The following is a 27,342-nucleotide window of genomic DNA, read 5'->3' as shown; positions in this document are numbered from 1 at the left end:
CACCTGCCAGTGCCCAGTGCCCCAGGAGCACTGAGATGCCAACAGCCCTGCCCCCGTCCATCTGGTGGGACCGGTCCTGGCAGAGCGGGACCCCAGACTCACCTTCATTTCCACGTCACCTCGGAGCTCCAGCTCGAAGCAGCCAAACTCATCCAGGACCTCCTTGGTGGTGGACGAGATGTGGATCTTCAGTGCTGGGTCAGACGAGGGGGAGGAGTCACCAGGGGCCAGAGCAAGGGGTCTGGAGCTACCCCTGTGGACCCACGGCTTGGATCTGGGCTGGGGGTTCCTGGGCTAGATGGGCTCAACTGGGCAGTTCCCATGGTGCTGCCTCCAAGTCACCTTGCCATAGGGCAGCGAGGGCCAGCCCTGAACTTGCCCTGCAGCTGGGCGGGGGCCCATTGCCGTACCCACCAGGGAGCGGCCCAGGAGTAGGGAAAGCGGGAGGGGGATGGGTGAGCTGCGATGCCAGGGCACAGGGCTGGGCTGCCCGCTGAGGGGGAGACTTACCCTGCCCGTTGGACTCCATGCGCGAGGCTGTGTTCACCGTGTCTCCAAACAGGCAGTACCGGGGCATCTTCAGCCCTACGACCCCGGCACAGACAGGACCTGCCGGGGGAGAGAGCTGTCACCTCTGCGCAGGACCTGGGAACCCCTGCCCTCGCCCAGGCCCCCTCTGGCCCCAGGACAGCACGTCCCCCCCAGTCCTGCTGGTGACTCGGAGCGTGGTGCCCCACCAGGGAGCTGGGTGCAGGCCCTCCCTGGGCCCACCCGCTGGCTGCATGAGCCTCGTGTCTGCAGAGCGGGGCCGGCGGCTCACCGGTGTGGATGCCGATGCGCAGCCGGAGCTGGTCGTTGGGCCGATGCCGGATTTTGAAGGTTTTCACAGCTTCCAGCAGCGCCAGCGCCATGCGGACGATCTCGTTGGCGTGCAGTTTCCCGTTCCGCACCGGCAGCCCCGACACCACCATGTAGGCGTCTCCAATCGTCTCCACCTGGGGGCCAAGCAGAGTCAGGGACGAGCATCAGCAAACGCATGCCCGGGTCTGCCACCCCAGGGAGTTCGAAGCGGGAGACCCCACCCACACTCCCATCCCGCTGAGAGCCAGGCCCCGGGGCCCCTTGCCGAGGAGCATCTTCTCAGCTCCCCGCCCCCTCCCCGGGGCACGAGCGCTGGGTTCCCCGCGACCGCCAGGCCCGGCCCAGAGAGCACCATGCACAGCGGCCGGCCCGTCTCACCTTGTACACGTCGAAGTTATCGATGATGGCATCGAAGCAGGTGTAGAGATCGTTCAGGAGGGTCACCACCTGGGGGCGGGGAGCACAGGTGAGGGCCGAGCGCCCAGCCTCCCTGGCCGCTCGCTGCGCAGCCGGCACTGCCCAGGGCGCCCAGCCACACCCCGCGGGCCGCGGCTCCCCACGCACGGGGCCAGCCCATGCCGAGAGCCCCGGGAACTGGGCTGCCGGGGGGAGGGGAGGCTGCTCCCCTACAGACCCTCTCCCACAGGGCACCCCCTGGCTACCCGCAAGGCACTGTTCTCCCCCTCCCTGGCTACCTGCATGGGGGGCTCTCCCCCCTGGTTGCCTGCATGGTATGGTCTCTCCCCTCCCCCGGTTACCCGCAGGGGCGCTGCTCCCCCCCACCTAGGTTACCTGCATGGGGGTGCTCTCAGCCGACAGGGCTGTGAACCCCACAATATCGCTGAAGTAGATGGTGACGCTGTCGAAGGCCTCGGCCCGCACCGTCTCCCCACGCTTCAGCTGCTCGGCCACGGAGCTGGGGGTGGGGGGCAGGTCAGTGTGAGCGCTGCTGCCCCCCCGCTGCGAAAGGGGAGCAAGGCAGAAGCACCAGGCCCCTGCCCCCCGCCCCAGGCACCGTGCAGGGTGCACCAGGGCTAAGGCCTGTAAGCCCCATCCACCACCCACTCCCGGGGCACTCTGCCCCTCACTCCACCGCACGCTCACCCATCCCACGCCAGCGCACCCCCGTGGCGGAGCTTGGCATGTGCCCCCCGGCGTCCCCCCTTGCTAGCGCCCGCTCAGGGGCTTGTGTGGGTCACTCACTGGGGCAGGATCTGGTAGAGCAGGTTCTCGGCCTTGCGCTTCTCCTCCAGGTAGGCCTGCGTCCGCTCTTCCACCAGCTTCTCCAGGTTGTTGGCGTACTGCTCCATGCGCGACAGCAGGTTGTCCAGGATGCTGGTGCTGCCTTCCCTGCAGAGACAGGCCGGCAGAGAGGCCACGGGAGGAGACTTGTGGGGGGCCTTGTGTCCACGAACAGGGGCACAGTGACACCCCCCCCCAGAGCCTGCTCCCCAAGGGCTGCTGCTCCCCAGTCGCCTCCTGGGTCTGGCGCTCAAGGAGCGGCTATGACACCACCCAGAACCCCTCTTGGTACCGTGACCGAGCGGGAAGTTTCTGGAATGACTTTGTGGTGTGCCTCAGTTTCCTCTATATTTTGCATGGGTCCGTGCGGGAGGGGGGAGAAAGGACCTTTTGTTCTCAGGGCGGCTGACACACGGGTCTGAACGTCACCCCGCTGCCTGGTCTGAGGCCGGCCCCACATCAATGGAGGAACCCAGTCACCAGGACAGTGACAGCCGGCACCCAACACCCCAGGGGGAGCAGAACCCCCGCCCCAGCTGAGCACACAGGACTGGGGAGGTGGGAGATAAGAAACCCCCCGTCTTACCCCTGCCTGAGGGGCCGCGTGCGACACCGTAATGCTCCTGTGTTCGCACACCCCGGGTGCTGGGAGTGACACCGTCCTGCTTCCCCGTTCCTGCCCGGAGCGTGCCCCCATCGCACATCTCGGCCCCGCTCCCAGCTGTCCCCACGCCCTGAGGGCATGCATCCAGCCCCACACACCTCCCCCAGCGCCCCTGGGTGCCAGCTGGCATGAGGCCGCGCCCCAAGCCCTGTCCCACCCCGGCCGGGGCACCCACTTGTTGAATCTGCGGATGAAGATCTTGATCTGGCTGAAGTCAGGGCGCTCGGCGGGGTCCTGCGCCCAGCAGCGCTCCATCAGCACGGCCAGCTCCTCGCTGTGCAGCCCCAGGTCGATGGAGGGCCGGAAGAAGGGCTGCTGGCTGTTCCGCACCTTCTGCACCACCTCTGCGGGGACAGAGCGCGGCACGGCGTGGGCCACGCGCCGGGGCAAGGGCACGGGGGGGCCCAGCCAGGCCCGGGGTGCCGTCTGAGCGGCTGGCTGTCCTCACCCTGGGCTGGACCGGCCCTTGCACCTGGGGCTCCGGGCCCCCACCGCCCTGTCACCTAGGGACCCAGCCCCCCCCCCACTCGCACCTCGGGGTTCAGGCCCCCCACCGCCCTGTCACCTAGGGACCCAGCCCCGCCCCCCCACTCGCACCTCGGGGTTCAGGCCCCCCGCCACCCTGTCACCTAGGGACCCAGCCCCCCCCACTCGCACCTCAGGGTCCAGCCCCCCACCACCCTGTCACCTAGGGACCCAGCCCCGCCCCCCCACTCGCACCTTGGGGTCCAGGCCCCCCACCGCCCTGTCACCTAGGGACCCAGCCCCGCCCCCCCACTCGCACCTCGGGGTCCAGGCCCCCCACCGCCCTGTCACCTAGGGACCCAGCCCCGCCCCCCCACTCGCACCTCGGGGTTCAGGCCCCCCACCGCCCTGTCACCTAGGGACCCAGCCCCCCCCACTCGCACCTCGGGGTTCAGGCCCCCCGCCACCCTGTCACCTAGGGACCCAGCCCCCCCCACTCGCACCTCAGGGTCCAGGCCCCCCACCACCCTGTCACCTAGGGACCCAGCCCCGCCCCCCCACTCGCACCTGGGGCTCCAGGCCCCCCACCACCCTGTCACCTAGGGACCCAGCCCCACCCCCCCACTCGCACCTTGGGGTCCAGGCCCCCCACCGCCCTGTCACCTAGGGACCCAGCCCCGCCCCCCCCACTCGCACCTCGGGGTCCAGGCCCCCCACCGCCCTGTCACCTAGGGACCCAGCCCCGCCCCCCCACTCGCACCTCGGGGTTCAGGCCCCCCACCGCCCTGTCACCTAGGGACCCAGCCCCCCCCACTCGCACCTCGGGGTCCAGGCCCCCCACCACCCTGTCACCTAGGGACCCAGCCCCGCCCCCCCACTCGCACCTTGGGGTCCAGGCCCCCCACTGCCCTGTCACCTAGGGACCCAGCCCCGCCGCCCCCCACTCGCACCTCGGGGTTCAGCCCCCCCCACTCACACCTCGGGGTTCAGGCCCCCCACCACCCTGTCACCTAGGGACCCAGCCCCCCCCCACTTGCACCTCGGGGTTCAGGCCCCCCGCCACCCTGTCACCTAGGGACCCAGCCCCCCCCACTCGCACCTCGGGGTCCAGGCCCCCCACCACCCTGTCACCTAGGGACCCAGCCCCGCCCCCCCCAACTCGCACCTCAGGGTCCAGGCCCCCCACCACCCTGTCACCTAGGGACCCAGCCCCGCCCCCCCCACTCGCACCTTGGGGTCCAGGCCCCCCACCGCCCTGTCACCTAGGGACCCAGCCCTGCCCCCCGCCACTCGCACCTCGGGGTCCAGGCCCCCCACCGCCCTGTCACCTAGGGACCCAGCCCTGGCCCCGCCCCACACACTGTCACCTTGGGGCCCACCCCTCCGCCACCCCATCCCTAGGGACCCAGGCCCCCCTCACCCTTGGGGCTCAGGTCCATGCCCTCGATGTAGAAGGGCCCGTTGCGCAGGGCAATCTCCTGCAGGATGATGCTGAAGCTGTACACATCGGCCTTCTGCATCCCCTGCGGGGGCAGGCGCCCCTTCTGCAGCAGCTCTGGGGCCGTCCACAGCTTCTCTGGGAGGAGCAAGGGGCAGAGCCACGTCTGACCGGAGCCCCACGGGTCCGACCTTCACCCGCCCTGAGAGAACCCAGCAGCCCAGAGCCCCCAGGGCCAAGCCCCACCCAGCTCAGAGGAGCCTGGCCGGGAGCAGTGCGGTGGCAGGCTGTGGGGCAGCCCAGGCTTGAAGGACCACATGGAGCTGCCCTCTCAGCCCTGGGCAGGTTGCGGAGCATAGGCGCCCCCTTCTCCTCTGTGACGTTATTGACATGACCCGTGACCGTATAGATTACTGCTGTAATATTCGCAGCAGATATTGTACAAAGGTTGTCGTGTGCGGTGTCTAGGGGAAGGTTCTGGTTTGCTGGTTAGGATGATGCTGTCTGTCTGGGTGTATCATTTTTGAGGCTGAAATTATGAATATTGGCTCTGTACTTGTATCGCAATGTGTTTGATTGTAAGTAGCCTCAGTGAAGCATGTGGTCAGCTTCTTGAGAAAGGAATTTGCAGATTAAGTGCTCAATCAGGAAACACTTAACTGACAATAGACCTTGGGAGACTCCAATCCACACATGAGAAGTCTTCCTGGGACGCTCAAAGTAGCATGTGAGCAATGGCTGCGGCCTGCAAACTGAGTCATGCATGGACATGTGACTTGCCCACGTGACTCCAAACTCCATCTTGTTGCTGTGATTTTGCACAGGAGAACAAAGGGGTTTCCGCTCACAAGAGAGAGAATATAGGAGGACCTGGAAACCCCTCCATTTAGTCTTCCATCCTGCTTCTTACCTCTGGAGGGACTTTGCTATAAACTGAAGCTCTGAACAAAGGACTGAATGACCCATCCCAGCTGGGGATGTTCTCCAGAGACTTGATTTGAACCTGCCGTTTATTTCATCCCTGCTACAAGCCTGACCCAAGAACTTTGCCATCACTGTATGTCATTGATTTCATTGAACCCATTCTAGCTCCCATCTCTATCCCTTTCCTTTTATGAATAAACCTTTAGATTTTAGATTCTAAGGGACTGGCAACAGTGTGATTTGTGGGTAAGATCTGATTTGTATATTGACCTGGGTCTGGGGCTTGGTCCTTTGGGATCAAGGGAACCTTTTTTCTTTTACTGGGGTGTTGGTTTTCATAACCATTTGTCCCCATAACGAATGGCACTGGTGGGGATACTGGGAAACTGGAGTGTCTGAGGGAATTGCTTGGGTGAGACCGAAGTCCTCTCTAGCTGGCTGGTTTGGTGCCTTAACAGTAAAGGACCCCCAGCCTTGGGCTGTGACTGCCCGGCTCTGAGCAATTTGTCCTGAATTGACACTCTCAGTTGCGTCCCGCCAGAGGCAGCATCGTCACATGCTCCTGGAGCGGGGCTCCTGGGGAGGAGGGGGAGGGCGGGGAGCAGGTGCACGCCGGGGTGGGGGGTACTCACTGGCATACAGCGCGTGGCTGTCCTCAGCATCGCAGCTGGAGCGGAAGCTGGCCAGCCCGTAGTCCGTGATCTTCAGCACAAAGCGGCTGTCCACCACGCAGTTGGAGGACTTGAGGCTGCCGTGGTGCCCAATGATGCTGTTGTGCAGAAAGGCCATTCCCTGTGCCAGACAGACACTGCTGAGACGTCGCCTGTCGGGACCCCTGGGGCTTCCAGACCAGGAGACAGCCCCGACCTATCCCCCAGCCAGAATCTGGGGGCACCCCATCGGGGCAGAAACTATAGCCCCTACGGCCCAGGGGCCACGAGAGCTGGCACGACCCAGCCACGGCTACCAAAGGGTCACCAGAGGGAGATCGCCAGTGCCCCACCCTGGCTAGCGGGCTGGTGCCATGGGGCTCCACACTTCCTGAGACATCGAAATCAGGGACAGCTGGTTCCCTGGCACCTTTCCTAGTGGGGTGTGGGGCCTAACAGAACAGGGAGTGTTGCCTGCAGGGCTGGTGATGCTGTCTGGCCATGGGGCTTGCTCACCCCAGTGCTGCTCCCCCAGTGCCAACAGGGCCCCAGCACGAGGAGCCAGACCCATGGGTCCAGGGCAGAGAGGAACCCCGCCACGCTCTCGTACCTTCACGATGTCATTGATGAGTGAATAGCGGAACATCCAGTCCAGGTTGATGCTCTCGTTCTCCAGGATGTCCTGGGAGAGGCCAGAGAGGGAATTGTGTCAGGTGTGGGCTCCGGGCACCCCAGTCAGGCCCTCTCATTGGGCAGGTGTGCCACACCCCATAGGACACACCAGACAACAGCACCATGACTCCCCCACCCCAAGACATGCCCCAGCCTTCATGACCCCATGCCAAGGCCCCTAGCCCTGGACACAGCAACCCCCACACTGAGACACGGCACTGCAATCAGGGTCATGCCTGGCGTAACGATGGGGTTTCTCTTTCATAGATTCACAGAGCACCAGGCCAGAAGGGGCCATTAGATCATCTAGTCTGAAGTGCTGCAGAGCACAGGCCATTCTAGTTCCCCCACATACCCCTGTACAGAGCTCACTGACTTTGTTTGGCAAAGCATCTCCCAGAAAGGCTCCAGTCTGGGTCTGAAGGGCCCGAGATGGAGAAATTGCCCTGGATCTTGGCAGTCTGTTCCAATGGTCAGCCACCCTCACTGATCAATACTGATGCTGTATTTCCAAGTTGAATTTGTCTGGCTTCAGTTTCCAGCCATCAGTGCCCAGGGTTTGCTGTCTGGGAAGGTCCTTACACACTGTCAGCAAGTCGCTGCTCAGTCTTCCCTTTGATAATGAAGTGTTGGGGGGATTTTACCTCTCTACAGCATTGGGGAGCCCGATACTAGATACTGCATCCAGTTCTGGTGTCCGCATCTTCAACCAGATCTTGGAGAGGGGGCAGAAAAGAGCCACAACAATGATTCGAGGGCTGCAGAAAATGCCTAACAGTGAGAGACTTAAAGAGCTCAGTCCAAAAGAAGGTGAGTGCCATGATCAGCGTGTAAACACCTTCACAGATGGAAAATCCCTGGCACCGAAGGGGAAAAGCAGAACCACCACCGATGGCTGGACGTTAAAGCCAGAGAAATTTCAATTGGAAATACGGCTGCTGAAGCATGGGAACGGACTGCCACGGGCAGTGGTGGATTCTCCATTTCTTTGTGTCTGCAGATCAGCCCCGGAGGCCTTCCTGGAAGATGCTTTAGTCAAACCCAAGTTCTGGGGCTCAGTCCCAAGGTAACTGGAGGGATTTCTCTGGCCTGTGCTCTGCAGGGGGTCACTGTCAGAGTAGCCATTTAAACTTTATGAGTACAGGAATGTTCTTCACTTTGTACATTCTAATTCACATCGTTTGCCGCTGATACCTAGTTCCCCTTTTTCAATTTGAATTGCTGGCATCACTTCCCCACTGAACCAGGACGGGCTCTTCGCCAGAGTTCGCCTCTTGCACAATTGTGGGATCATTTTTGGCCAGCTAATAAACTCTGCTTTCAAAACTCCCACTTTTCAGTCACATTCTTCTCTCTAAATTTTTCCTCACCATAAATTGCACTCATAATTTTCCTCTGCGTTGGGAGAAGCCCTTCTGAAGCAGCAAGTACTGATCTCACTGGTAGAAACTGTCCTCCACTTGCTCGCACTGAGTGTGGTCAGGTCTCAGTCACGGTCCCTGGGCAACCACCAGCCTCTGCACCAGTGACGGATTCATCTGTACCCACCATAACGAGCTCCGCGGGCTTGGTGCAACACCTTTCGTATTCGAAAAGCACCATCTCTAATGTCTAGACACTGCTGAACTTGTACCATGGGAGGCAGGAGACCTCCCGACTGACGTCACCCACGACAATGCAACTTTCCTTTCCACTCACTGCAGAGAGATGCTGTGACGCAGCGGGAGGGGGAAGGTTTCAGTTTGGTGCTGGGTGGTGGAACGCAGGGAACCCCAGGGCTGAGGTCTAAGCTCCCTGCTCCCCCAGAAGGACTTGACTGAGGGGTCCTGGTTGTACCCACAAGCTCTGTTTTGGGCTGTGTTCCTGTTGTCCAATAAACCTTCTGTTTTACTGGCTGGCTGAGAGTCTCAGTGAATCCCAGGAAGAGGGGTGCAGGGCCTAGACTCCCCCACACTCCGTGACAGGTGCCTAAGAAGGAGTTTGTCCTACTCTCTTGTTGGGCCTGTGGTCTGCAACAGTCCCTGCCAGCCCCTTTCCTGGGCTCTGTCAGCTGCCGCAGCCTCTCCAGGGATCACCGCCCAGCAGCAAGCGAGCTGGTGGCATGCCCCATGTGATGTTATTGACATAATCTGGGACCATATAGAACATTGTTGCAACCAAGGTCCTGTCGTGGCACCAAATCTTGTATAAAGGGGGTCAAATAAGGTGTCTAACACTAGGTTATCGTTGGCTGATTATGATTATGCTGTCTGTATGTGTGTGTCATTTTTGCAGTTAAAGTTATGAATATTGGCTCTATACTGTCTGTAGTTCAAACTTGTGCTGTGCCACTGGGGGACACCCCAGACACGTTGGTGTCAGCTCTGCCCAGCCTGCTGGACGGCCCATTAAGGACCATAAGCTACACACCTGACCCGTTGAGAGAAGGCAGACACGCCTGGGGACTCAGCCAGGTAGGCAGGGACCTGAACTATGGAGAGAATTCTGAGGTGTTTCCAGGCCAGGTGATGGGCAGCTTGTCCTTGGGACAAAGAAAGAAAGACCACATGGCAAGAGACTATCAAAAGCTGCTGCAGCTCCGCCATCTTGTCTTCAATCCTGCTTCTTTCCTCTGGAGGGACTTTGCTACATAATGGAAGCTCTACACAAAGGACTGATGACCCATCCCAGCTGGGGATGTTCTCCAGAGACTTGATTTGAACCTGCCGTTTATTCCGTCACTGCTACAAGCCTGAACCAAGAACTTTACCATCGCTGTATGTCCTTGATTCCATTGAACCAATTCTAGCTCTCATCTCTATCTTTTTCCTTTTATGAATAAACCTTTAGATTTTAGATTCTAAGGGACTGGCAACAGCGTGATTTGTGGGTAAGATCTGATTTGTATAGTGACCTGGGTCTGGGGCTTAGTCCTTTGGAATCGAGAGAACCTTTTTTCTTTTACTGGGGTGTTGGTTTTCATAACTATTTGTCCCCACAACGAGTGGCACTGGTGGGGATACTGGGAAACTGGAGTGTCTGAGGGAATTGCTTGTGTGACTTGTGGTTAGCCTGTGGGGTAAAACCAAAGTCTTCTCTGTCTGTCTGGTTTGGTTTGCCTTGGTGTGCAAATAAACCCCAGTCTTGGGCTGTAGCTGCCCTGCTTGAAGCCATTTGTCCTGAATTGGCACTCTCAGGTGGGTCCCACTGTGACGAAGCAGGACTGTTCTTAATGTTTCCTCTGAATAGTGTGGGGGTGCCTCAGTTTCCCCTAGGCAGTTCTTAAGTCTCTAGGTGGTGGGATAAGGGACTGTAATTGTTGCAGAGCAAAGGGCCAGGGTACATAAATGGCCGACACTCTGTCTCCTGGCAACTGATGGCCTGGGCCCTTCCCCCCTGCAAGGTGAGAGCTAAAGCCTTGGAGAATCCGGTGCCCTCCTGGCCCAGGAAAGGAACAAAGCCCAGAGGAGGAGGGGCTGGAGGGAGTTTCAGTTTGGGGCTGGCTGGGACATGGAGTGAAGGGCAGACGTGGTTGTCTGGCTCACTGCCCCCCAAAATGGACCCGGCTGAGGGGTCCTGTTCTCTGCATCTACAAACTCTGGTTTAGACCATGTTCCTGTCGTCTAATAAACCTTCTGTTTTACTGGCTGGCGGAGAGTCACATCTGACTGCGGAGTTGGGGGGCAGGACCCTCTGGCTCCCCCAGGACCCCGCCTGGGCGGACTCGCTGTGGGAAGTGCATGGAGGGGCAGAGGAGGCTGAATGCTCCGAGGTCAGACCCAGGAAGGTGGAGCCGGGTGAGCTGTGTGTCCTGCAGACAGGCTGCTCACAGAAAGGCGACTGCCCCAGAGTCCTGACTGGCTTCATGGGGAGCAGTTCCAGAGCATCACCCGGGGACTCTGTGACACCCAGCAGAACCAGCATCATTACACCCCAGCCCCTGTCACCTGCAGGCTGCCCCGCGGGCAGTATTCTGTCACAATGCAGACATTGGGCGGGTCGATGCAGGCGCCGATGAACCTGGTCAGGTGGTTGAACTGGATGTCCCTCATCTAGGGCGGGAAACAGAAGCAGGGACCCATCAGAACCTGGCGGGTCACCGCGCACCACCCAGGCCTGAGAGGGGATGGGGCCAGTCTGGTTGCTGCAAAGCTCTAGGCCGCACGCACTCTGGAATCAGAGCCGCACAACATGCCTGACGGGAGCACAGCGATGGCTGTTCCTGGGCCCCGGCTCAGGCCCTGAGAGCCAGATTCGGGCTGGATGATAAAATGGGGCGTGTGGAGTTCTGGGCGGAGCAGGGAGGTGGGTGCATCTGCCCGTGTGCGTTGCTGCTTGTGTGCCCCCCACATGGACATGTGTCTCTGGCACCTTTGCCATGTGGGACCCACCAGGCTCCACAAGGCACCTCATTGTGAGCTGAGCACGGCCAGGCAGAAGTGCTGCCAACCAGGGCTCTGAGCCATGCTGCGCTCAGCCAGTGCTGGGAAGCCCCCGCCGGCATCACCTCACCCGTACCCCAGCACAGACCCCTGGGCCCCCCATCACCTCCCCGGCCGGGAGCCCAACCTGCCCGGCTGCCCAGTACATACGTGTTTGAGTTCGAAGAGCACCTGCCTCGTCAGCTCGATCCGCTTCTTATTCACATGCTTGATAGCCACCACGTTCCCCTGGGGGCCAGGGACAGGGACAGGGTCAGCGCCGCACGGGGCGGGAGGCTCAGTGCAAGGGGACGGGGCAGGCGAACACCAGGGACTCACCTTGAAGTGGCCAGTGTTGGCAAAGATCTGGTATTTGCCATGGGCCGTCATCAGGGAGCCATAGCTGGAGCCGCGCTGGGAGGGAAGAAGGCAGTTAGGAGAGCACGGCAGGGAGAGAGTGGGGGGCAGGGGTGTGGCCTGGGGGCGCTCTGGGCTAGGGGGTGGCATGAGGGCCAGGGGGCAGCAGGAAGGGCGGGGGTAAGGCATGGACTGGCTTGGTGGGTGCCTCGTGGTGAAGGGTGAGTTATAAGAGCCACATGGGGATGGCTGGGGAGGCGACGGGATAGTTCCTAGAAAGGTTCTATGGGGGATGGCTGAGGGAGCGTATAGGGCACGGTACAAAGGGCAGGGCTCCACAGGGGAGGGGCCGAGGCGTACGGGCTCTATAGGGCAGGGGCCGAGGCGTAGGGGCTCTATGGGGGAAGGGGCCGAGGCGTCCGGGCACAGGGATGGCTGGAGGCGTGGGGCGTAGGGGGATGCGGGTTCTCACCAGCGACAGGGTGAGCCGACTGCCCGCCCCCTTGTAGTTGCGCTCGGCGTTCCCAAACTGCAGCTCATCCCAGCGGATCCTCCACAGCATGCTGGCCAGCTCTTTCTCCAGCAACAGCTTCCTGGGGAGCACAGGGTGTCAGGGAAGCCCCCGGATCCCCGCGCTCACAGGTGACACGTCTGTGTGGGGGGGGGGCTTGGCCTGGCGTGTCCCAGAGGGTCCAGCCCCAGGGACTGCCCGGGGTGCAGTGAGACCCTTGTGCCACGCAGCCCCCTCCAGCCCCTCTCGGGGCTCTGTCCAGTCACACTGGGCGTGCGCGCAGGGGATTCACTCTGCTGCGTGTGAGCAGCACGCCCCTGCAGTGGAGCACAAAGCCTGTGCACATGTAACACGGGGTGGGGGCCCGTGACCGTTAGCCACAGCACCGGGGTGTCTGAGGGAATGGGGCGCTGCTCCCTGGGAGCAGCCCCCTCCGGAGCCTCCTGTGGGATCCCCGTGGGGGACCCAGTCACCCTGCGCTGGGCGTCTCGTGGATGCCGGGGCTCGGTGCCGACCAGACGGGAGCCGGGGGCCAGCGCGCGCCTCAGGGAAGGAAAGGAGGCGCTCGGGTGGTGCAAGCAGCAGGCTCACTGCTGGAAGGGCCCCGGAAAGCCCTGGCCACAGCCTCCCGGCCCCTGCACCAGTGCTGCGACGCCAGCCAAGGCCTTCCCAAGCAGCCTTCGCGGCCTCTCTCCCTCAGGCTGGAGGGTTCCTGCCCTCGGGGGGAGCAGCTCTGCCCCCCAGCAGGCACCACCCGGTGCTCCTGGCAGGTGTGGGGGTGGGGACCGGACTTGGACCAAGTTGGGCACTACCAAAAATTACACAAACCTGCCGCCCCTGACTGTGCCGGGGGGGAACACCAGGCCAGTGGCTTGGATACCGCGGGGCGGGAGGCAGGCTGGTGGCTCGGACGCTGTGCCGGGAGGGAGCGCCAGGCCAGCAGCTCAGATACTGCCCTGGAGGGTGCCAGGCTCATGATTTCCCAGTTGAGACGTAGTGGGATGGTGCCATGGGGCTGAGCTCCCCGGGAGGCTCGGGGGTTAATACAGAAGCTCTGAGCAGAGCAATTCCCAGAGGAACCCAGCTGCCGGAAGTGAAGTGCTCTGGAAGGTGGGCGTGCCCCCAGGCTGGGCAGTGTGGCCTGGAGCCGGCCGGGCGGAGGACCCAGAGCTGCCCTCCGAAAGGCAGCTGGTATCAAGGGACCTGGCCGTGCTGTGTACGGCTGCTCCCCTCCACAGCTCCCTCCCCACTGGGGCTGCCTGGGCAGAACTGCTGGCTCAGCAATCACAGGGTAGGACATTCGCCCAGGAGCCCCCAGGACAGGACGACTCTGCCACCAGCCAGGCCCTGCGCCTTGGCGCTCTGCAGATGGGACTGGCTGGGCCAGGCACCGAGCACCCAGGGCACGGCAGAGCCACCCCCACTCCCGGGCCCCCTCCTGGGGGCTCCGTTCTACAGGCCCCTCTGCCTTTGGCCTCTGCTGAGTGCCAGTGGGGAGGGGGCTGCTGAGGACCCACCCCACCGCACCCTGCACACGCACCCTCCAGTGCACACGCACTGGCTGTGATCCAACTGGGGTGGGACACCAGGCTCCCTTGGCGTTCCTGGCAGCAGAGCGCCAGGCTGGGCCCCGGAAGCAGGGCACCATGGCTGGGCCCCGGGAGGAGAGCGCCAGGCTGGGCCCCGGGAGCAGGGGGCCAGGCTGGGTCCCGGAAGCAGGGGGCCAGGCTGTGCCCCGGGATCAGAGCGCATGGCTGGGCCCCGGGAGCAGGGCGCCATGGCTGGGCCCCGGGAGCAGGGCGCCATGGCTGGGCCCCGGGAGCAGGGCGCCATGGCTGGGCCCCGGGAGCAGGGCGCCATGGCTGGGCCCCGGGAGCAGGGCGCCATGGCTGGGCCCCGGGAGCAGGGCGCCAGGCTGGGCCCCGGGAGCAGGGCGCCATGGCTGGGCCCCGGGAGCAGGGCGCCATGGCTGGGCCCCGGGAGCAGGGCGCCATGGCTGGGTCCCGGGAGCAGGGCGCCATGGCCGGGCCCCGGGAGCAGGGCGCCATGGCCGGGTCCCGGAAGCAGGGCGCCATGGCCGGGTCCCGGAAGCAGGGCGCCATGGCTGGGCCCCGGAAGCAGGGGGCCATGGCTGGGCCCCGGAAGCAGGGGGCCATGGCTGGGCCCCGGAAGCAGGGGGCCATGGCTGGGCCCCGGAAGCAGGGGGCCATGGCTGGGCCCCGGAAGCAGGGCGCCATGGCTGGGCCCCGGGAGCAGGGCGCCATGGCTGGGCCCCGGGAGCAGGGCGCCATGGCTGGGCCCCGGGAGCAGGGCGCCATGGCTGGGCCCCGGGAGCAGGGCGCCATGGCTGGGTCCCGGAAGCAGGGGGCCAGGCTGGGTCCCGGGAGCAGGGCGCCATGGCTGGGTCCCGGAAGCAGGGGGCCAGGCTGGGTCCCGGGAGCAGGGGGCCAGGCTGGGTCCCGGGAGCAGGGTGCCATGGCTGGGCCCCGGGAGCAGGGTGCCATGGCTGGGCCCCGGGAGCAGGGCGCCATGGCTGGGCCCCGGGAGCAGGGCGCCATGGCCGGGCCCCGGGAGCAGGGCGCCATGGCTGGGTCCCGGAAGCAGGGCGCCATGGCTGGGTCCCGGGAGCAGGGCGCCATGGCTGGGCCCCGGGAGCAGGGCGCCATGGCTGGGCCCCGGGAGCAGGGCGCCATGGCTGGGCCCCGGGAGCAGGGCGCCATGGCTGGGCCCCGGGAGCAGGGCGCCATGGCTGGGTCCCGGGAGCAGGGTGCCATGGCTGGGCCCCGGGAGCAGGGCACCATGGCTGGGCCCCGGGAGCAGGGCGCCATGGCTGGGCCCCGGGAGCAGGGCGCCATGGCTGGGTACAGCCATCTCACCTGAAAATCAGGAAGCTGGAGATTCCAAACATGACGAGGGTGAGGCCGGTGCCCAGCGCCACGATGGCCAGCGTGGAGAGTGGGGCTGGAGAGAGCGGAGAGCTCGTTAGAGGGGGCAGGACTCCCCACACGGCCCCCAGGCCCTGTCCTGACCTGTCAAATGCTCAGCCCTTCCCTCGGGGCACCTAGCATGTGCTGCCCGGTGCCCGATGGGCCCAAACCCCAGCCCTGAGGGCAGCAGTCAGAGGCCTGACAGAGCTCCCCATGCTCAGAGATCAGGGGTGGATCCGCGGAAGGGGCGGCGTGTCAACCCGTAAGGAGAGGTGGGGGGCTCAGGAGGGCGGGCAGCCCCAGACCTGGCAGGGGAGCAGGAGGCCTGCAGCCCCAAGGCTCCCGGCTTAGCTGGGTATTTTCCTGCATGTGGGGCAGGCGCCTTCCAGTCCAGACGCTGCTGGGGCAGAGGGATGCAGGGCCCCGACCCGCCCATCCCCAGGGACAGGCTGAATGGGAGGCAGGGATGCCAGGGGCTCAGGAGAGAGGCCCAGCAGGATGCAGACTGCCCAGGGCAGGGGTGCAGGCCCAGGCAGCTCCCCATCACACCCACTTTTATCACAGGAGGGATCATCCACATCGAAGACGCAGGGCGGGTTGTCGAGGGGGGGGACCCCCTTCACCCAGTGAATGGGCCTCCCCAGCCAGTTCAGCTTCTTCTCCGCGCCCGCGTAGTGCCCTGCCACCTGCATGGAGAGAGGGCACAGCCGGGCCTCTGCGGGGCTGCTCCACAGCGACCCCTCCCACACCAGGCCACCAGCCCCCCCGGCCCATACCAGCACATCCCCCACCCCTCTACGCACCCCCTTCCTTGACGAGCAATCCCCCAACAGCCCAGAGCACGGGAGTCACTAAGCCTCCCCCTCCCCCCATGCACCCGCTTTGTCCCCCCAGATCCCTCCGACCCCTGCCGGGGGCACTGACCCTGCTGCATCTCCCTCCCCGAAACCCCATGGCAGGGTCAGCTCCTGCTCCCAGCCCTGCCCTGGAAGGTCACTCCGCAGCTGGGACAGTCCTGTGGACTCTGGAGCCCCCCGGCTCGGGGCTGCACCCACCTCGTATTCCCCGCTCTCGGGGTCGCCCATCACCCACAGACTGAAGTCCGTGTCCCGGTCATTGTTGCTGTCCATGCTCACGAGTCCGGTGACCCCTGGAAGGGAGGGGCAGGGGTGAGCACCTGGGGCTGGAGAGGCAGAGGGAGGGGGTGGGGGTGGGGGTGCGGGGGTCCCCTCCTGACCAGTGAGCGCTCGGCACCAGCTCCTCTCCCGAACTCCGACGAGCAGCAGCTGGGCCTGGGGCTGCTTGTCCCCGTCCCCCGGCAACTAGTGTGCCAGGCCGGGCGCTGAGCCCGAACACACCCACGGGGGCCAGCACAGGCCCCGGCTGCCCTGGCAAAACGCTGCTGGGACAGTGAGGGGGAAGCGGCCCATGCCAGCCAGAGCACCTGGGCTGGTATCTCCCTCCCCGCACAGGCTCCCCAGGCCGGTACCCTGGAACTTCCGGTCCCGCATCTTCTGCACGATGCGGGTGCCGTCCTTCTTGGAGCCGCCCTCGGCCAGCGTCTCGTTCAGTGCCATGGCGTAGAGCAGCACGCCATCGTAGAAGCAGCCGGCCACCAGGTTCATCTGCCCGCGGGAGAGAGTCATCAGAGCCCTGCGCCTGCCCTGGTGCCTGCACCAGAGACAGCCCCGTACCCGGCACAGCGCCAATCCCCAGCACGGCCCCCCAGCCCTGATCCGCGACACGGCCCCCCCAGCCCTGATCCCCGACACGGCCCCCCAGCCCTGATCCCCTATACAGCCCGTACTGCCCTGATCCCCTACACGGCCCCCCAGCCCTGATCCCCGACACGGCCCCCCAGCCCTGATCCCCTACACAGCGCGTATAGCCCTGATCCCCTACACGGCCCCCCAGCCCTGATCCCCTATACGGCCCGTACTGCCCTGATCCCCTACACAGCGCGTATAGCCCTGATCCCCTACACGGCCCCCCAGCCCTGATCCCCTATACGGCCCGTACTGCCCTGATCCGTGACACGGCCCCCCCAGCCCTGATCCGCGACACGGCCCCCCAGCCCTGATCCCCTACACGGCCCATACAGCCCTGATCCCCGACACGGCCCGTACAGCCCTGATCCCCGACACGGCCCGTACTGCCCTGATCCGCGACATGGTCCGTACTGCCCTGATCCCCTACACGGCCCCCCCCAGCCCTGATCCGCGACACGGCCCCCCCCAGCCCTGATCCCCGACACGGCCCGTACAGCCCTGATCCCCGACACGGCCCGTACAGCCCTGATCCCCTACACGGCCCGTACAGCCCTGATCCGCGATACGGCCCCCCAGCCCTGATCCCCGACACGGCCCCCCAGCCCTGATCCGCGACACGGGCCGTACAGCCCTGATCCGCGACACGGCCCCCCCAGCCCTGATCCCCTACACAGCGCGTATAGCCCTGATCCCCGACACGACCCCCCAGCCCTGATCCCCTACACGGCCCGTACAGCCCTGATCCCCGACACGGCCCCCCCAGCCCTGATCCCCACCACAGCCCGTACAGCCCTGATCCCCGACACGGGCCGTACAGCCCTGATCCCCGACACGGGCCGTACAGCCCTGATCCCCGACACGGCCCCCCCAGCCCTGATCCCCGCCATGGCCCCCCCAGCCCTGATCCCCGACACGGCTCCCCAGCCCTGATCCCCGACACGGCCCGTACAGCCCCCCCAAAGCAGCTGCCGTCTCTCTGTCCAAGCTCCCAGTGGGAGGTGCCTGGTGCCTGCACACAGCAGGTGGGCTCCCCACACGTTCCCCAGGGCACCACCAGATCGCCTGGCTTGTCCTGGGCCACACCAGCAGGCAGCAGGGGAACCCACTCCAGCTCCATGGGGTCACACTTGGGGGGCAGCACGGGGCCCTTGGGGACAGCAGGGGTTGGGGGAGAGGACAGCTTCCCAAATCTCACTCCAGAGATTGCTTGGCAGAGAAGATCTGCCCCCAGGCACTGAGCCCTGGAGTTTCCTGGCCTCTGGCCCAGCTAGCCTGGCTCCCTCGCTGGAGCTGTCCCCTGCCCCTGCCCCTGTCATTGCTGTGCAGGCCGTGAGCTGGCTCCTTGGGAGGGGAGTGTCCGCGCCCGCCACTCGGGCAACCCCAGGGAGCGGGCGCTGCCCGACACAGGGAGCCAGGCAGTGCTGCAGCCTGAGCATCACCCATCACAGTGCTGCACCCATAACCTGGGGGACTGGGGTCTGCCGGGCAGGCACCCCAGGGCCCTGCCCAGCCCCACTGCAGCTGGCTGGGCTCCCAGCTCAGCCCAGCCAAACTGGGAGTGCCGCCAATCCAGCCACGCTCCAGAGACTCACCAACAGCAAGAGCAACCCCCGGCTCCCTCGGCTCCAGGCCCCTGCTCCAGTCATTCCACAGCAGCCTTCAGCCCCGTCCTGGGGACCTCGGCCACCCACCAGCCCAGCCCCACGGGGAAGCTTCTAAAGGTCCGTCTCCACAGCAAAGAAACACCCACGACCGGCCCATGCCAGCTGACTGGGCTGCGGGACTGTGTCATTGCTGTGGCTGGAGCCCCGGGCTCTGGGCCCTGCGGGGTGGGAGGATCCCAGAGCTCAGGCTGCAGAATCCACACAGCAGGGAAACAACCCCGCAGCCCAAGCCCCATGGCCCAAGTCGGCTGGCACGGGCCAGCCAGGGGCTTTGCTTTGCTGTGCAGGCAGACCCTGAGACGACTACAGACTCCAGCTTCCTGTCTGAGGAGTGACTCCCAGCCACCTGGCCACAGGGCAGTGGAGTCTGGGGTCCAGCTCAAACCAGGACCTTCACAGAATGGGGCTGAACCCCGAGAATATCCCCTCTGCAGCACGGGCTGCCCTCATAGGAGGGATCTCAGCAAACGGCATCACCAGGCAATTCCCGTTGTTCATAAAGACACAGAGAAGTTAAGCAACTCATGGTGCTACCTGAGCCACAGAAGCCAACGCCCCACTGAGGAGCTGAGCCTGCCACAGCCCTGGGCCAGCCCCACGCCCCAAGGAGGGGACGGCAGCCCCCTCACTCAGGGCTCTGTCACTGCGAGGCACGGGTCCCTTCCAAACTGTTTTTAATCTTGTGCACACGTGTGAGTCTGGCTGGTTTCATTCACCACAGAAATAGCTGAGCCTTCCCTGGGCTTGCAGCCTCAGTGACACCTTGTGGCGGAGAGTTCCGCAGGTCGATCACACATAGTGCATTTCCTTTGATCAGCTGTAACGTTGCTGCCCCTTGGTTTCCCCGGAACTTCCTTGTCCTCGTGGCACGGGAGAGGGCTCTCACGAGCAGCCACCCCCGCCCCACGTGCACAACCGGCACTGTACAGAGCGACAGCCCAAGAGACTCCCGCTGCCGCGTGCCCGATTCGACCGCACGCGTCGCCCCTTCCGTGTCCAGGAGGTTGTTAAGCGACACTCTCGGAGCCTTCCTAAACCCAGGCCCTGAGCAGCAGCCCTCAGCCTCCCCCTGCCTGCACCACAATCAGAGCTGTAATTCCGTGAGCCTGCCGGCAGGGCCAGCCCACGCTGCCCTTGTAGGGGCCTCCCCAGGGCCAGTCCTCAGTGAGTGACAGAGCCTGGGGGAGCTCCCACGGCTGCTTGGGGTTGGCGGGCCAGAGACAGGGCTGGCAGCCATGGCTCTGCCTGGCCCCTGGGCTCCGGGACGCCGCGCGTGTGGACCAGCTCACTGGCGTGTGCATGCGTGTGGATATCAGCACTGTGTGTGCGTATGGTCACCGGGCATGTATGCTCAGCGTACGTGTGTGTGTAGGCAAGGGCGGCGTGCGTGTGTACGTGTGCGTATATGGGGAGGGCTGAGTGTGCGTAAGAGCAGTGCTCGTGCAGTCAGCGTACGTGTGGGCGTGCACGGTCCGTAGGTGGGGCGTGCGTATAAGGACGGCGCTCGTGTACAGTGAGTGGACGTGCGCATAAGGGCACTTTGCGTGTGTACATGTACATAAGGGCAGAGTGCACGTGTACCGTCAGCACACATGCGTGTGAGGGCAGGGTGTGCATGCATAGGGACAGCGTGCACACATACCAGGTCAGCGTGTGTGTAAGGTCAATGTGCACGTACGGGCAGTGCGTGTGCGCGCATAAGGGACGTGTGCAGGTACAATCAGCGTACATATAAGGGCGGTGTGTGTGTGGACGTGTAAGGGCCGTGCATGCGTGTACGTGTGTGTGCATACAAGGGCAGGGCTGTGTGTGTCAGGGCAGTGTGCACACGTGTAAGGGCAGCGAGAGTCCGTAAGGACAGTGTGCACACGTGTAAGGGCAGCGTGTCTGTGTAAGGACAGCGTGCACACACATGTAAGGGCAGCGTGTCTGTGTAAGGACAGTGTGCACACGTGTAAGGGCAGCGTGTCTGTGTAAGGACAGTGTGCACACGTGTAAGGGCAGCGTTTGTTTGTAAGGGCAGTGTGCACACACGTGTAAGGGCAGTGTGTCTGTGTAAGGACAGTGTGCACACGTGTAAGGGCAGCGAGAGTCCGTAAGGACAGCGTGCACACACGTGTAAGGGCAGCAAGAGTCCGTAAGGACAGTGTGCACACGTGTAAGGGCAGCGTGTCTGTGTAAGGACAGTGTGCACACACGTGTAAGGGCAGCGTGTCTGTGTAAGGACAGTGTGCACACACGTAAGGGCAGCGTGTCTGTGTAAGGACAGCGTGCACACATGTAAGGGCAGCGTGTCTGTGTAAGGACAGTGTGCACACGTGTAAGGGCAGCGTTTGTTTGTAAGGGCAGTGTGCACACACGTGTAAGTGCAGCGTGTCTGTGTAAGGACAGTGTGCACACACGTGTAAGTGCAGCGTGTCTGTGTAAGGACAGCGTGCACACACGTGTAAGTGCAGCGTGTCTGTGTAAGGACAGTGTGCACACACGTAAGGGCAGCGTGTCTGTGTAAGGACAGTGTGCACACGTGTAAGGGCAGCGTGTCTGTGTAAGGACAGTGTGCACACGTGTAAGGGCAGCGAGAGTCCATAAGGACAGTGTGCACACGTGTAAGGGCAGCGTGTCTGTGTAAGGACAGTGTGCACACGTGTAAGGGCAGCGTTTGTTTGTAAGGGCAGTGTGCACACGTGTAAGGGCAGCGTGTCTGTGTAAGGACAGTGTGCACACACGTGTAAGTGCAGCGTGTCTGTGTAAGGACAGCGTGCACACACGTAAGGGCAGCGTGTCTGTGTAAGGACAGCGTGCACACGTGTAAGGGCAGCGTGTCTGTGTAAGGACAGTGTGCACACGTGTAAGGGCAGCGAGAGTCCGTAAGGACAGCGTGCACACGTGTAAGGGCAGCGTGTCTGTGTAAGGACAGTGTGCACACGTGTAAGGGCAGCGTTTGTTTGTAAGGGCAGTGTGCACACACGTGTAAGTGCAGCGTGTCTGTGTAAGGACAGCGTGCACACACGTAAGGGCAGCGTGTCTGTGTAAGGACAGCGTGCACACGTGTAAGGGCAGCGTGTCTGTGTAAGGACAGTGTGCACACGTGTAAGGGCAGCGAGAGTCCGTAAGGACAGCGTGCACACACGTGTAAGTGCAGCGTGTCTGTGTAAGGACAGCGTGCACACACGTGTAAGGGCAGCGTGTCTGTGTAAGGACAGCGTGCACACGTGTAAGGGCAGCGTGTCTGTGTAAGGACAGCATGCACACGTGTAAGGGCAGCGTTTGTTTGTAAGGGCAGTGTGCACACATGTAAGGGACTGTGTGTGTAAGGGCTTCCTACAAGCTCAACCAGTGCCATGCACGTGTGAACAAGACCCTGCAGCCCCACAGCACAGACCTCAATGGCTGGGGCTCACGGAGAAGCACTGTCAGGAATGGGGGCTGGGTGGGGCCCCAAGATACCCCGCTGTGAACGAGGGCTGGGCGGGGCCCCTAGAGCCCCCAGTGTGAATGGGCCAGATGGGGCCCCTAGATCCCTCCACCGCGAACAGGCCAGGCGGGGCCCCTAGATTCCCCTGGTGTGAATGGGGGCTGGATGGGGCCCCTAGATCTCCCATTGTGAACAGGGGCCAGGTGGGGCCCCTAGATCCTCCGGCGCAAACAGGCCAGGTGGGGCCCCTGCCAACCCGTGGCACAGCCAGAAGGGCCCTTTGCTTCTACCAGCCTGTTCCCTTCCTGCTCGGAGCCCTGGGAGAGGTTTCCCAGAGCGGGGCAGGTGGGTGGGATGGGGACTGGCCGGGACCCAGCTGTTTCCCAGCCGCCAGCACTCCCGAGTGGGGAATCTCAGGGCCTGCGGGGGGAGGTGTGGGTGCGTGTGCGTGGGAAGGTGCCAGGCAGACAGCAGCCCCGGCACACGCACAGGCAGGCCGAGCCCACTTACCAGCGAGTAGCCGAGCTCCACCTTGAACTCCTCCTTGGCTCGCAGGATCAGTTGGGTCTGGAAGTGCTGGTACTCGGGGTTCTGGGGTTCATGGTAAGTGATCACCAGCACCGTCTGCAAGGCAAAGCACAGGCCACAGCTTCAGACCCAGCAGCGAGCCCACCCTGCTGGGGCCAGGGAGGAGAGGGCGACAGCCCCGCTCAGAGAGGGTGTTCTGTCTCAGGGCCCCAGGGGTGACCACATGGGAATTTTCTGTAACATTTTTATGCAATCTATGTGTGCCTCAGTTTCCCCTGTGTGCTGCACTGTTACCTAGTGGGTAGAAAGGCTTGGTGCTCTCTGCAGCGGCTCAGAGACTCATAGAATCATAGAATATCAGGGTTGGAAGGGACCCCAGAAGGTCATCTAGTCCAACCCCCTGCTCAAAGCAGGACCAATTCCCAGTTAAATCATCCCAGCCAGGGCTTTGTCAAGCCTGACCTTAAAAACCTCTAAGGAAGGAGATTCTACCACCTCCCTAGGTAACGCATTCCAGTGTTTCACCACCCTCTTAGTGAAAAAGTTTTTCCTAATATCCAATCTAAACCTCCCCCACTGCAACTTGAGACCATTACTCCTCGTTCTGTCATCTGCTACCATTGAGAACAGTCTAGAGCCATCCTCTTTGGAACCCCCTTTCAGGTAGTTGAAAGCAGCTATCAAATCCCCCCTCATTCTTCTCTTCTGCAGGCTAAACAATCCCAGCTCCCTCAGCCTCTCCTCATAAGTCATGTGTTCCAGTCCCCTCATCATTTTTGTTGCCCTTCGCTGGACTCTCTCCAATTTATCCACATCCTTCTTCAAGTGTGGGGCCCAAAACTGGACACAGTACTCCAGATGAGGCCTCACCAATGTCGAATAAAGGGGAACGATCATGTCCCTCGATCTGCTCGCTATGCCCCTACTTATACATCCCAAAATGCCATTGGCCTTCTTGGCAACAAGGGCACACTGCTGACTCATATCCAGCTTCTCGTCCAGTGTCACCCCTTGGTCCTTTTCCGCAGAAAAAGGTGTGGATGGCTCCCAGCAGTCTGGGGCTTGGGCCCCATATCCAGGTAGTTTGTGAGACGACAATGGCAACCCCAGTCACCAGGACTTTGATACCTAGCAACCAGCGGCCATGGACGGCTACCTCTCACCAGGAAGCCAAGCAGCATTTGCCCAGCTGGAGAACAAAGGGCTGGGGAGGTGCCAGGGGCTGGTTTAGGGCTGGCTGCTGAGGGCTGGGGGCACACACCGACTGGGACACGGCAGTCAGGGGCTAGGTTTGGGGCTCTGGGCGGACCTGACAGGCTGGAACTTTCTAACCAAGGACTTTCTGTGCTGTGTGCGAGTCGACTAATGACCCCGACTGTCTGCTCACACTGGCTGTGTCCCTGCAGACGCTGGCCGAAGGCCGCGCTGCTCCCCAAGATGGACAGGTCTCCCTCTCAGGGTCTGCCTCAGAGGGACTCGCGGAGCGGAGCTCACGGGGTGGAGCAGGGGGGCTGCAGGCCCAGTGGTCCTGCTGAAGGAGGCGGAGAGGCCGCGTGGCTCACCCTGGGGCAGAGTGACACCCTAGGGTGTCTCGCACAGGATGGGATCCTTGCAGAAGCTGTTCCAAAGCTGGGGTCATAGCACCGGTCCTGTGGGTCTGACACCATGTGTCCCCCTGGGGTCTCCCAGAATCCCCCCACGGGTGGGCGCCCACTGCCCTGTGTCCTGCTCACTGAAGCAGGAATGGCTTTTGTGGGGGCCCCCAAACCTGACCCCAGGATTGGACCTGGAAGCCCTGGTGCAGCCCCGACCCCTGACCCCCAGCCTGGCATCGGCCCAACCCCGACCCCCAGCCCTGACTGTGCATAGGCCCAACCAGTGATGAGCTGCCAAAATCTTAACAACCGGTTCCCTCCTCACCCCACGAGGGGGTCGTTGCCCAGCCCTGCCCTCCGGGACTCCTGCCCCATCCACCCCCCTCCCCTGTCCCCTGAGCCGGGCAGGAGGGTCTCGTGGGCCACCGTAGTGGGTGCCCACCCCGCCCCTAAGAGCCAGAGGCACCTGCCGGGGGGCGAGGTGGGGAGTCCCGGCGGTGCTTACCTGGGGCAGCTCCCGGGAAGCCTCCGGCAGGTCCCTCTGGCTCCTAGGGGCGGGGGAGCGTAGCTGGGGGGGGAGCAGGGGCGGGGAGCTGCCGGTGGGGGCTCTGCACCCACCAAATTTTCCCCATGAGGGCTCCAGCCCCGGAGCACCCCCGGAGTCGGCGCCTAAGGTGCCACTTCTGGCCGGTGGTTAAATTTAGAAGCCCTTTTAGAGCCGGCTCTCCATCGCGGAACCACCGGTTCTAAAGGGGCTTCTAAATTTAACCACCGGCTCCAGCTCACCACTGGGCCCAACCCCTGACCCCCGGCCCCGACCTGGCATGGGCCCAACCCCTGACCCCAGCCCAGTGCCCGGCCTGTGACATGGGGGAATTTTGGTAATATTTTTATGATCCCCACGCATGCCTCCATTTCCCTCTGGCCTTGGCGTGGCCAGGCACTGAGTGGAGGGGAAGAGAGGAGGTGCTGACTCAGCAGCCTGGCTGGAAACCAGAGTCATTAACGTGACTGAAGTCCACAGGTGTGTGAGGGGCAGCTCCGGAAAGCCAAGGCAGCCCCTTTGGCGGGAGCATCGCACCGAGCGATAACAGCCGAGGAAGGAGATTCCCCTCCCTCTCTGCAGGGAAGCAGAGCAAAGCCCTGAGTGGAGCCCAGAGGACCGGTGCCAGGTGGTGGTGCTAAGAGCTGAGGGTGCAGAGACCCTGAGCACACACCTGGGACAAACAAGAAAGGGCGAGACAGCGAGCCAGGGCCCAAACGGATTCTACAGCAGCTTGGCTGGGTGTTGGCTAGACTGACCCATCTGAACCTCTGCATCTGTCTGCTGACCTCGGGACCTTCGCACGCTGTGCCAGGTGACTAATAAACTGCTGCCAGGTATCACCGAGCACGCCGTGCCCTGGGGGAGCTCCCTCGGGGGTCTGGCTCTGCAGGATTTTCTGCAGGGAACCTATAACGGGGTGGCTCACCCCTTAACAGCTGGAGAACTGGGGCTGGCCTACCCTGATTGCAGACTGAGCGCCCCCAAGAGGAATCAGGTGATGCCAGGAGAGAAGCAGCAGGAAGCTGCGGAGAAGGGGGAAGTCCAGGAAGTTGTGGTTATGTCTGCAGAGAGCAAGGCCTGTCTACACTCCAGTCAGGCTGATGTGAGCTGCCTTGTGTCGAACTAGCCAGGCATGTCTCAACACTTCCATTTCTATCCCGCCCACGCAAGCGCCCTGTTACAGCGACGCAGTTACACCGCCTCCCCGACGGGCGAGGTAGGTAGGTAAATGCAGCATGACGATGTCGACCCTAACGACCCTCCAGCTGCTGTCCCCCAATGCCCAGCACAAGCACTCTGGTCACAGCCGTGAACTCGGCTGCCCAGGGGTCACAAAGACCGGAACCCACCTCCCTATTGAAAAACCACCGGACATTTCTGAAATGGCTTTTCCTGGTTGCCCAGCTCGCCTAGCGGCTCTCCACTGTCGTGTACAGCCAGGTACTGGATCTCCCGGGCCTGTGGGGAGCACAGCCACGGACCAGCCATAGAAACGTGGACAGTTGTGAGCAGATTGCTTGGGGGACGCAGGCGAAGGGGTACGGCAGAGACCAGCGGCAGTGCCGTGTGACAGCAGAGGAGCTGTGGTGGGTGTACCAGGAAGCCAGGGAGGCCAATAACCAATCCGATGCCAAGCCACAGACCCGCTGCTTATACAAAGAGCCGCATGCCATCCTCAGCAGAGACATACACACCCCCCCCCGCCAACCACCCTGGATGCCTCCAAGAGCCTGAGGCAGACCACTGCTGTCAACAGTGAGGACGAGGAGGAGGGACACGCAACTGGTGGGTCCTGCTACGCCACGAGCCAGGACCATCTGAGACTCCCCACAGGCCAGACAGTCCTGCCTGGATGCGCCTGATGCATGGGAAGGAACGTGAGTGCATTTCTCATGGAGTTTAAATGCAGTGGTGGTGACGGGCCGCACTGTTAAAGGACACAGCCATCCACTTCTTATTCGTTTACGCGTACTAGAAGAGGTAACACACATCGACCAGAGGGAGAGTTGGTATCTGCTTTTCACTGCCCTGTAGAGTCAGGCAAGGGTGGCAGCTGGAGCAGCTTATTTATGTGCTCAGGGATGTTCCTTGACTCCTCCTTAGAGCTCTCGGTGAAACATTCACAGAGGTACTCTGCCATCCTCTCCCGAAAGCCTCTAGGGACGGCAGCCCGATCTCTTCCTCCACAGTAGGACCCCTTCCCACGCCAGTCTGCGATGAGCTCGCCTGGCGCCACTGCAGGAAACCGGCTTCGGGACACCAGCAGCCGCTGCGCTCTCTGTGCCTCTCGTGAGCGAGAGCTCCGCTGAAACCCCCAAGGCCCATCGAGTGCCCGTCTTCAGTGCCATTGCCCCGTGTGTGTTTACAACTCTCTCCTCACTCCCTTGCCCCCCGGCCCCAGCCGCCAGGGTCCCCAGGGCTCCGAATGCAGAACAGAGCTGGGCACAATCTCTCCAGCCAGCAGTGAGAAAGTCTTGTTAAACTGTTAGGGGAGTAAGGGGATTTCTGCACCTTTGCTTTCACTTGCCGTCGTGACTACGCTGACAAGGGTACCGCCACTGCGGCTTTGGGGGGAATGCCTGAGCCAGAAGAGGAGGAGAAAGAAGAGGACTCGGGATGCCATATCCAGTGAGATCCTGCAAGGCAGCGCTGCATCCGACTGTGAGCAGAGGGCCCTGAGAGAGAATACTGCAGACTGTATGGAGAAGGAAAA

The 27,342-nt window shown here is 62.9% G+C and overlaps 1 protein-coding gene across 6 annotated transcripts in view; it reads right to left on the bottom strand.

Moving 5' to 3' along the window:
• The window catches only part of NPR2 (natriuretic peptide receptor 2), a 50,661-nt gene that overhangs the window by 1,325 nt on the left and 21,994 nt on the right, over positions 1–27,342 (bottom strand). For 3 of the 6 annotated variants that reach the window (XM_073343261.2, XM_073343262.2, XM_073343266.2), the window contains 19 exons: positions 22,470–22,583; positions 16,601–16,736; positions 16,167–16,261; positions 15,665–15,797; positions 15,061–15,145; positions 12,146–12,266; positions 11,656–11,730; positions 11,488–11,565; positions 10,843–10,947; positions 6,855–6,926; positions 6,227–6,386; positions 4,653–4,808; positions 2,943–3,111; positions 2,065–2,211; positions 1,654–1,777; positions 1,240–1,308; positions 821–995; positions 511–609; positions 103–194 (listed from right to left, as the gene is read on the bottom strand). In XM_073343261.2, the coding sequence (XP_073199362.2) occupies positions 103–194; positions 511–609; positions 821–995; positions 1,240–1,308; positions 1,654–1,777; positions 2,065–2,211; positions 2,943–3,111; positions 4,653–4,808; positions 6,227–6,386; positions 6,855–6,926; positions 10,843–10,947; positions 11,488–11,565; positions 11,656–11,730; positions 12,146–12,266; positions 15,061–15,145; positions 15,665–15,797; positions 16,167–16,261; positions 16,601–16,736; positions 22,470–22,583 (2,205 nt within the window). Of the gene's footprint in view, positions 1–102; positions 195–510; positions 610–820; positions 996–1,239; positions 1,309–1,653; positions 1,778–2,064; positions 2,212–2,942; positions 3,112–4,652; positions 4,809–6,226; positions 6,387–6,854; positions 6,927–10,842; positions 10,948–11,487; positions 11,731–12,145; positions 12,267–15,060; positions 15,146–15,664; positions 15,798–16,166; positions 16,262–16,600; positions 16,737–22,469; positions 22,584–27,342 lie in introns of all 6 variants that reach the window. The other 3 variants (XM_073343263.2, XM_073343265.2, XM_073343260.2) reach the window with 3 other exon arrangements.

Source organism: Lepidochelys kempii, chromosome 5 (genome assembly GCF_965140285.1).
Source record: "Lepidochelys kempii isolate rLepKem1 chromosome 5, rLepKem1.hap1, whole genome shotgun sequence".
Classification (NCBI taxonomy): Eukaryota; Metazoa; Chordata; order Testudines; family Cheloniidae; genus Lepidochelys; species Lepidochelys kempii.
Note: the sequence above shows the minus strand (reverse complement) of the source record. Positions and strands in the feature narration are given on the sequence as shown.